Source organism: Triplophysa dalaica, chromosome 20 (genome assembly GCF_015846415.1).
Source record: "Triplophysa dalaica isolate WHDGS20190420 chromosome 20, ASM1584641v1, whole genome shotgun sequence".
Classification (NCBI taxonomy): domain Eukaryota; kingdom Metazoa; phylum Chordata; class Actinopteri; order Cypriniformes; family Nemacheilidae; genus Triplophysa; species Triplophysa dalaica.
This window is the reverse complement of record NC_079561.1, coordinates 14,921,720-14,932,407: the sequence shown is the minus strand read 5'-3', so window position 1 is coordinate 14,932,407 and position 10,688 is coordinate 14,921,720. Positions and strand designations below refer to the sequence as shown.

The 10,688-nt window shown below is 35.8% G+C and overlaps 1 protein-coding gene and 1 long non-coding RNA gene across 2 annotated transcripts; one reads left to right on the top strand and one right to left on the bottom strand.

Annotated features, from left to right (window-relative positions):
- Nucleotides 1-1,848: 1,848 nt before the first annotated feature.
- LOC130408945 (uncharacterized) lies at nt 1,849-3,701 on the bottom strand. The gene is made up of 4 exons (XR_008904808.1): nt 3,646-3,701; nt 3,008-3,070; nt 2,357-2,408; nt 1,849-2,016 (listed from the first exon to the last, which is right to left on the bottom strand). It is a non-coding gene; the product is annotated as an uncharacterized LOC130408945 (long non-coding RNA).
- Nucleotides 3,702-6,734: 3,033 nt separating this feature from the next.
- Nucleotides 6,735-8,713, top strand: LOC130409558 (uncharacterized). Its single transcript, XM_056733598.1, has 5 exons — nt 6,735-6,753; nt 6,857-6,898; nt 7,154-7,201; nt 7,339-7,488; nt 7,585-8,713. The coding sequence occupies exons 1-5, from the start codon at nt 6,735-6,737 to the stop codon at nt 8,088-8,090; spliced, it is 765 nt and encodes a 254-aa protein (XP_056589576.1). The 3' UTR covers nt 8,091-8,713.
- The last annotated feature ends 1,975 nt before the right edge of the window (nt 8,714-10,688 follow it).

The window sequence follows — 10,688 nt, the reverse complement described above, 5'->3', positions numbered from 1 at the left end:
TTCAACTGAAAAAGTTATTTCAAACCTTTTTAAGATTTTTAAAATCATTTCAGTCATGTGTTTCCAAACTTTCGACTGGTACTGTATATTGAAAGTTCTTATTGTTAAAAGATTGTTCTGAGAACTGTTTTTCTTTTTGAAGTACGCAAGAGTTTTTTTTTATCTCTGTCCCATATATTTTTTAAATGTTGCTAGCATCAAAATCAAAATGAGAAGTTTAAAATCCTATATACTGTAGAGTTGTGGTCAAAAGTTTACACACCCCTTGCAGAGAAAATGTTCAAAATGTATGAAAAGTTCGTTTTTGAATTATTACTGCCCTGTTATTTCACGTAGGAGACATTTTCATAAAGTTTTTAACACATAATTATCTACATTTTATCAAAGTAAGCCAGTTCAATACTTAACATTCCTTCACAACTGGTTCCTAATACTATACGACGTTACGTGAACCATCAGTGAAATTTTTTATGTCTTGTAATAGTTGTTGATCAATCTGTTGTCTGAAGGATTTTTCTGAAGACCTGTGGACAGTTTAATGGTGTAACTCCTTCACAATCTTTGCTTTTTCAGCATCTTCTGCATTATTGACCCTTTTTCATCAGTGACTGAATGATGAGATTCATCTTTTTATTCTAAGGAGAATTGAGAGACTCATACACAACTGTTACAAAATATATAAACATTCCATGATACTCAAGAAGTCAACACAAAAGTCGGGTGCAATATAAACCTTTAGGCAGGGTGACCAGTTTCAATTGTTTTATTTTGTTGAAATAATTAAAAATAATATATTTAGTAACGCCTTCCAAAAACTATAAAATGTTTCCGTAAGGACCAAATTCATTTGACAAAAAAAAGTTTGAAAATGTATTATTTTCAGAGATTTACACCCACCTAACTTTAAATATATTGTGTTGACTTCTTGAGCGTCAGGGAATGTTTGTATCTTTTGTAATAGTTGTGTATACTGTGCTTACTGCTTACCGTGGTGATGAGATTTATAGCAGATTATCATCACTAAATGGCTGGTTGTCTGAGTGGTGCCTGCAGAATAATATAGATTTTATAAATAACTGGAAGAGTTTTGAGGGCAGACCTGACCTGTTGAAACGAGATGGTCTCCATCCCTCCTGGGATGGGGTTTCCCTCCTCTCTAGAAATTTGGCACACAGTCTTAATAATGCTAAAGTCTGACTACCTAGGGCCCAGGTCAGGAAGGAGACAGAATGGCTTAAACAACTGTCTGCTTGCCGTCTCGCGTTACAGAATACACAAAATATAAAACATGTAATAATCCCTTTTTACAAACAACATAAAATAGAGACTGTGTCTGTCCCCCGGATTAGCAAACATAAGATATTGCGTAAACCTCTTGAAAGTAATTTAATAAACGATAAACAAATCAAACATGAACAAAATACAGATATTCAACTCACTGTTAACGATTTCCTTGTATTTTTACAGTAAATTACTGGCAGCACAGACGCCAGTAAGTTACTGTAATTTGACATTACAGTACTGTACTGTAATATGTTATTACAGTACAAAAAATATTACTGTATAGCTACAAAACAGTATTTTACTGTAGTTTTAATGTATTTGTATTATACTGTAATTTGCTGTAATACCTATATTGCCCCAATATTATTATTTAATTACAAAAAATATTATATATCATAGCTAGTTTAGATATAAATCTATAGTTATTCATATTACAAAACTGCTATACTTGACAATATAATTCAAAAGACAATACAAGCAATGTTTGCATCAAACATATTTTTTATTGATACATATGACACTTAAAAGATTGAAACTTCTCAAAAGTGCAAGGGCACTCAGGTATTCCACATATAAAGCGATGATTAGCCACATTTCCGTGTACTTCTACATGTAAAAAGCATTTGATATTGTAGTCGAGAAACTACATGACTTGCAGTTGTAACTGGACATCCTGGGATGACTTTCCTGTTTCAAAAATGACCAAATCCAGCCAGAATATCAATGGTGAGACTAAGAAACAAATAACAAAATCTGTAAGCCATAGAAATAAGTACAAATTGTGAACTAAATGGTGAAAGAGAATTCAGTAACACTTTACTATAAGGTTTTGATCCATAACATGTATTAATTGTTCAGCTAATATGAACTATCAATGATAGTTAATTCATAATGCATTATCAAATATTATTAATGTGAACAGAGATAAATCGATTGATTTAAAAGTGTATTGCCAAATTTTAAAATGTATTAACATTCTATGTTAACAAATGTAACCTTATTGTAAGTGTTACTAAAAAGTCATTAGTAAAACATTTGAATTAAAAGTTGTATTATTATGGTCAATACTTACAGAAAACCTATAAACCCAGGATGCAAAAGTGGACCAAACTGTCACGTTAGAGCTGTAAGACAAGTAAAAAAATATGTTACTTGCTGAAATTTTGAAACCATTCTGTTTATTAAATACATTTAAAATAGCCGAGCAAAAATGAAGCAAAATGATCATTTTAAATGTTTCCCCTTTAGGCCTATGCATTTATATTAAGAGTTTAGATATTTGGGGTTGGATTTTTGGTTACATACGGAAATAGTTTGGGTGTAGCGAAATTCAATGTGGTTTCGAAAATGCATTTTCAAGCTGATTGCGCTCCTCTCTCCGACTTAAAGAGTCATTACGTAAAGGCGGAGCCAGCATCGCTCGTTAACAAAGTACGTGCAATGATTTGAGTCTTTGAAAACTTGTTTTAAGTGTTGTAATTGCTACAAATATGCATACATAGTATGCATATAATACTTATTGGCCAACTGAATGTAAATCACTCGAAAGAACCTAATCTCTACTTTTTACTGATATACCGTAAACCGTAATAACACCGCAAACCCATTTATTCACATAGTACCTTAATGAAAACAGCAGTAATCTGTATAGATCGCACTCATCTCTGTTAAATATTACGTTTCACTTCGTGTGGAGCAGTTTGGTGCTGTGTTGTCTACTTACAGTGCCTTTGTTATTTCACATGCGATTTGGGCCGTTGAGAGCGTGAGATAGAACCTGTCGAGTCTATTAAGACAAACAATGTTGTTATTCATTTATCCAAACAGTATTCTTACATTTAAGAGAAGACGCAAATAGCGATGAGTTGATATGAAAATGTTGTTTTAGCACATGCACAGCTAATTCACGAGTCAGTCTGTCATACGGTCGAACTGAATACTGGTGCTACTTCTCCCTGCCCGTGAATGAACAGAGGAAAGCCAAGATAAGCGTCCCTAAGCTGGGACACCAAGACCGAGCTCGCGAGGAGTCTTAGTTCAATGGGTTAACGGGAGTAAATTGGTTAACGGGAGTTTATCTATTGCCAAATACAAGTCATTTCCTACCTTGCCATTGTAAACGAACTTAAACAATTCGATTGACAAAACCCTTATGATTAATTAAGTGGGTTGTGTAAATCGTGTTGAAGCAGTGGGTGGACATCTAGTTTAATTTCTGAGAGAGACTGCAACGTTTGTTGGCGACGTTTTCTCTCTCAGTCCACGTTTAAAATAACATTTTGACTAACTGTTGTGCAAAATGCTAAAACTAAATAATAGCTTTGCATGAAACACATAAAATAAACCAGACTGCAAACTTACCGAACTGCCCGAAATCGAATTGAATATTCTCCTCTTGCTGCAGCCAGGAGTTGTGCTCTGTGTGCACATTACAGCAAGGTTACAGCCAGACCAAAATATACTGTAAAAGTTTCCCGCTCAATCAAAATTACCCAGAATGCATTATGAACTGCAGTATTTTACTGTAATATACAAATACAGTATTTTACTGTTGATTTTTACAGTAATGTGCTGCTAAATCTACAGCGACATCTAACAGTGCTGTTACGACTCGGATTGCTTAATATTAGATCTCTCTCAAATAAAGCACTTTTTGTTAACGATTTGATAACCGATCATAAAATAGACATGCTTTGTTTGACAGAAACATGGCTAAAGCCAGATGATTATATTACTCTAAATGAATCCGTTCCCCAAGATTGTTACTATAAACACGAGCCTCGTCTAAAAGGTAGAGGGGGAGGTGTCGCTGCACTTTACAATAATTCTTTTATCACCTCTCAGAAGTCTAATTTTAAATACAATTCTTTTGAAGTCATGGTACTTCACGTATCGACACCTAATACTAAGGACAAAACATTTTTAAAATTTATCCTAGCTATTGTATATAGACCTCCAGGGCACCACACAGATTTTATTAAAGATTTTGGTGGGTTCTTATCAGAATTAGTACTGGCCGCAGATAGAGTCCTTGTCGTCTGTGACTTTAATATCAGTAGTAAATATGATACACCGTGTGTCAAAAATTGTGATTTATTACCCAAATTTATGGCCCCCTGCTGTGTTTTTATGATTATGACCTCGTTTGACCCCCTAATTTATGGCCCCCTGCTGTGTTTTATGATTATGACCCCCTTTGATCGTGCAACGTGTGTACATTTATGACCTTTGTTGATGATCATAAAAGATGTTTGTAATGTCCAGACCTCGCTGTCACACACCCCCCCTTCACAGGATGTCATTGACCAAACATTGAACTCCTGTGAATGAGGGCAATAAAGAGTTAAAGAATACAAGAAGCATGTTTAATAAAATAGATATATAGTGAACAAATAAATAAGACAAAATAGTCAGGTTGAGATTTTTAAGCTTAAAAATAACTTTTTTAAAACATTATGAACTTTTTTCAGAATGAATGGTCTTTGACCATAATCTCTATGGATGAAATGACATAAAAGGAGTTAAAAAATTAATAAGAACTGATGCTAGCTAAATAGTGTTTAACTGAAATAAGATTAAATATTTTGAAGTAAGGTTTTAAGTTTTTAAAAGAACATACCCTGTGTTTTGTGGGGGTGAGTCGTTTGCAGTCAGATGTTCAAATGGAGATGAACTACGGGTTAATGTTGTGAGTTTCTTTGTCCCCCCTCGTTACCTGAGTACCCCTCCCTCCCATCCGCACTAGATCTTTTAACATGCAAAAAACATGGTGTGAAATCAGTGTGATGTGGATGCATTGTATATTAGAGAGGGAGAGAGAGTAAATTAAATTGTGTTATGCGGAGTGATGGTTCTTCTAAGAGTAGTTTAAAAGTTTTTGTTCTGCATGTCTCATGTACTTTCTATATGAACCCCACACCATATGACAAATGTTGGCTTCTTATGGCTAGACTCACAGCGGGTGTGTGTCTCAGAACAGCATGAAGTCTAGGGGTCTGTCTTTCTTATCAACATGTACCATACAAACTTTATACTTGGGTGTTTTTATGACTTTGTAATCAGATGATGGGGTTTTTCGGGGTTTTTTTTCTTTTTTTTTTCGGGGTTATCTGCTAGTTTAAAATAGTCAGCTTTTTAAGTTTTTAAAAAGAAAATACCCGTGTTTTGTTGGGGTGGGTCGTTTGCAGTCAGATGCTCAAATGGAGATGAACTACGGGTTAATGTTGTGAGTTTTCTTTGTCCCCCATCATTACCTGAGTACCCCTCCCTCCCATTCACACTAGATCTTTTAACAAGCAAAAAACATGGTGTGAAATCAGTCTGATGTGGATGCATTGTATATTAGAGAGGGAGAGAGAGTAAATTAAATTGTGTTATGCGGAGTGATGGTTCTTCTAAGAGTAGTTTAAAAGTTTTTGTTCTGATGCCTGGTTCATGTCCTGTCTACATGACCCCCACACCCTCTGACAAATGTTGGTTTCTTATGGCTAGACTAACAGCGGGTGTGTGTCTCAAAACAGCATGAAACTAGCGGTCTGTCTTTCTTATCAACATGTACCAAACAAACTTTATAATTGGGTGTTTTTATGACTTTGTAATCAAAGGCCGGGTTTTTTCTGGTTCCTGGCTCTATCTTCAATATCTCTAACCCTCACAGTATGGCAAACTTATATGTCTCTAAAACACTGCATGAAGCTAGGGGTCTGTCTTTCTTATCAAGATGACACGAACAGAGTTTATAATTGTGTGTTTTTATGACTTGGTGATCAAAGGCTGAGGTTTTCTGTTATTCTTAGGGTTGTATTCTGTATTTATAACACTGGAGTTTGGCAATGAGTCCTGATGCGTAACATAACATAAAGTCTGTAAGCTGTGATTACGTTTTATAATATAGAGAGTTTTCAATTAAATATCTGTGTGTGATGTTATCTCTTAAGAAATGAGAGGGTTCCAAGTTTAAGTCTTTTATCTCTAAAATGGTGAAAGCGTTTGAGACTTTGATAAGAAGGATGATCTCCCCCCCCAATCAATGTACAATGATATACCTTTTAATTAAAGGATATGTCCCGACATGTTTTATTCCCGTTCATTTAAGAATGGTTCACAATGTAATATGTATGTTAAGCGATAAATGTGCGATGGTACAGGTTTAGCGTCCATGGGTTAAGTCAAAGATTAATTAAACCAATTTTTTTTTCTATTCATCATGCATGATATTCTACTGCCCCCTTGTGGCTCCCATGCATATGGAGCAACGGTCGTCATTTTGTTTTTACTATTAAAAGTCATAAAGTAAATTAGGGAGGTTCTTGGTATTCATGCAAATATACAAATCACATCAGGGGGAGTTACTGCCCTCCTCCTTCATTCATTAGGCCTTCGCGCGCTTTTAGAATACATTGCAACATCGGCCCCCGACGAAGACTCTACTCTACACATATTTTAAAACAATGACTTCGAATCTAGTTGGTAAGTAAAGTTACATTTATTAAGGTAGTTTCCTTGTTAAATATACTTATTTGTTTAACTTTAACGTTTAACAGGATTTAAATAATCTCTGTGTACGATGCAGGATCTGCGGAAGCAGCAGCATTTGACCAAATTGATCTGCTTTGTGAGTATTATTTCATCTCGATATACTATTATTTTCGAAAAATGGTAGATTTATAAATGTTTTATTTATATTTGGTTTTATTTTTAATTCTATATAGTAAATGCTGAATTGATTACTGCCGCAGTTCAAAGCGATAATGCTAATAGCAATTTGCAAGGTAGGCTATGTTTTATCTTCAAAATAAAAAGTCGTATTCTTTTACGTTTGTATCTATGTGTGATGTTTAAAATTTGATATATTTTTATTTCAATATAGTAAATACTGATGCCCCTCAAACAAGTGCTGCACACAGCGATTTGCAAGGTATACTTTATGTAACATCTCTTTTCTGAGAAAAATAAATAAAATATATATTGTCTAAAATCAGTTTGAAAATGAAAAAAAAAAAAAAAAAAACTATCTTGTTCTTTATTTTTCTTTCCCCGGGGTTGATAATGTAGCATTTGTTACACAACCAGGGTTTGCGAATCCAACAACGTCTTCAATTTCTCCGAGTCCGGTTAACAGGCTCAGTCGAAAACGCAGACGTGTCGCTATAAATTCGATACCAGCGGATCAAAACGTTCCCCAGCAAGCTATTCAAGCAGTTGGTAAGTGTGACTATTTAGCTATTATTTATTTAGGATTTGTAAATATGTTTTATGGAGTACTAATATGGTTCTATATTTTGTACTACGTCTAAACAGATTTCTACACGGAAGATGTACTGAGGGGTGATGGTACGGAAACTTGGAGCAGTGTTTTGGAAGAGATCTCGGAGGCCATCAAAAATATACCTGAGGTCATTTTAACAGACAACAGCGAAGTCGTAACTTCATCCGGGGTTCAAGGGTCATCTACTACGGAGGATTTAATTGTTCCGGTGAAATCATCTGTGGATCTACCATCCAACCAGTATCACTTTAACCATGAGTTGATGCTGGAGATAAGTGAAAAATGTCGCCAGATGCAAGAAAGCCTGAACATCCACAGTGAACTAACGAGACGGATGTATGGATGTATTGACACTTTATTATCCAATTCAGCGGAGCAAGGTTCGTTAAACAGGGTACTGTTGGAACGTACAGACAATCTTGAAGGGACATTACAAAGGAGTGTACAGAGCCATGAAAATGAACGCCACAATAGACAACTAATGGTAAGATTATTGGCTAATCTTAATCGCGCTATTTTACACAATGGTAGACTTTAATTAAGGTTAAAAAACTGTTCTTGAGTCGTTGTTGTCCGGAATTAACGACTATTTAGTATTCTTAAAAACAAAATGATTTCTTGATATACTTTTTGTTTGAATTAAGGTTTATTTTAACATTGCTTCTAGAGCTGCTATTGGTGTAGGGGTTTAATGTGTATTTTGTGCATTCTAGCTACTGTGTTTATTTTGCAGGAATTAAGGGTAATTTGAAATGCTTTTCTTCAGCTACTGTGTTTATTTTGCAGGAAATAAGGGTTGTTCTTATTTGTATGTTTGATTATTTTAGTGTGTATTTTGTGCATTCTAACTACTGTGTTTATTTTGCAGGAATTAAGGGTTTTTAATTGCTTTTCTTCAGATACTGTTTTTATTTTGCAGGAAATAAGGGGTGTTCTTATTTGTATGTTTGATTATTTTAGTGTGTAATCAGAGGAGAATCTGTCTAACGGGTAATACTATTTTTAAAAATGGCGGGTAAAAGAGTAAGGTCAGATGATGATTTAAATGGCTGTCAACAGATACGTTCTGTAAGAGGTAGAAATGAGCATTTGTCTTTAACTGAACAGCTACAAGAAGATATCGATCAGCAAATCGAAGTTCTTGGGGGGATTATCGAAATTTTGATATGGTTTTACAAAGTCTGGATCTCCCAGAGGAAATAGATGAGCCTTCATCCCCTAACATATGTGAAAGGCTTGAGGAAATTATTCAGATGCAAAATCTGGATTTTGAAAGACGATCTAACATATTACAAACCGGTGATGGTGAGATTAATAATTCCGCAGAGCAGGTACCAGATAACCCTCTGGATTTAAGTCAGAATGATTTAGACACACTTAGATGTACTGGTGGTAATGTAGCTGATTATACAATTGTCCCAAGACCATTTTTTAATGGGTTAGAGATTCACAGAAATATGAATTTAAGAGAAATAGCGTCCACAGATTTGGCCGCATACACTATTTTTGTGCAAGACGCTTTGTCTGAAATTGTGTCCTTTTCCAGACAGTTGGGAGGTGAGGGATCTTTTATCAATATCAGCCTCAGAGGTCCCAGTCTAAAATCGGATGTGAACGCTTTATTGTGCCCTGGTAATGACGATGACGAGAGGCATTTTGTAGATCAGTTTGAATCTGTTGTACAAAGTAATGCTCAGGTGATGGTTGATGATAGTCTGCAATTACATGTATCCATAGCTAGAAGTCGGCAGGGGGGTGGTACCCGTAGGAAGATAACTGATATAGCCCATGATGAAGTGCTGAAGAGAAAAAGAATGAACTTATTCTCACCCTGTAACATGACTAACAACTTGTGTTTTGCTATATGTTTAGCACATTTTCTCGACCCCCTGGCAGAACATGCTGTTTTAGAAAGCAGGGCCTGTGATATACAGACTGCTGCAGGTCTCACATCTCAAGAATGTGTGGGGTACAATGATGTTGCATGTTTTGAGCAACCGTTAGGTCTGAAGATAGTGGTATTTACCAGGGCTAGTGGCGGTTAGGGAAAGTTAGAGATGTACAAAACCCATGACGAGCCACATGATAAGACAGTGTTTCTATACCTGCATGATGGCCATTATCATATGATAGAATATGTGGAGGCGTTTCTTGGCTATCCTTATGTGTGCAGTTACTGTTACAAAGGTTTTACAAACCGACTGAATCATGATTGTGCATATAATTGTTCTGTATGCAATGACATTCAGTGTTACAAACAGATTAAACGGTCAATACACTGTCCAGACTGTTTGCGATTCTGTAAATCAGAGTATTGTTTTAATGCACATAAAAGGGTTTCTGGTGATGGATCTGGTAGATCAGCTTGTGACACAACCAAATACTGTAGCAAATGCGGTAGGCGTTATCATGTAGCCACAATCCAAAACAAGCCACATAAATGCCCTGCACTCTGTTGTTTCTATTGTAGTGTGGATATAAGCCATGAGGGTTCGCATGAATGTTTCATACAACCTGTTCCATTCAAAGTGATTAAAGACAAATACATATTTTATGACTTTGAAACAAGCTGCGATGCTGGTAAACACATTGCAAATTATGTTTGTGCCATGACATTTAGGGGCAAGGCATTTGAGTGGGGTGGTGAGAATTGTATCAAGCAGTTCGTCCAGCAGTTTAGACGGCCAAAATATAAAAACTACACATTTGTGGCACACAACGGTGCGGGTTTTGATAACTTCTTAATCCTAGAATATTTCTGCAAGGAGGGGCTCTTGCTTAATATAGTCATGCAGGGTTGTAGATTAACCTTCATGTATGACGAGAGTTTCAAACAACGTTACATTGACAGTTTCTCATTTATGCCAATGGCCCTAGCAAAGACACCTGCCGCATTTAATTTGCTAAACACAGAGAAGGGTTACTTTCCGCACTTCTTTAACCGGACAGAGAATCAATGTTATCAGGGCCCCTATCCAGCCAAACATTACTATGGTTACACGACAATGTCAGACAGTGCCAGGGTTAAGTTTGACCAGTGGTATGACACACGCAAAGGAAAGATCTTTGACTTCAAGAAGGAGATTGGTTTGTACTGCATGAATGATGTTGTTTTACTTCGTGAGGCTTGCATCAC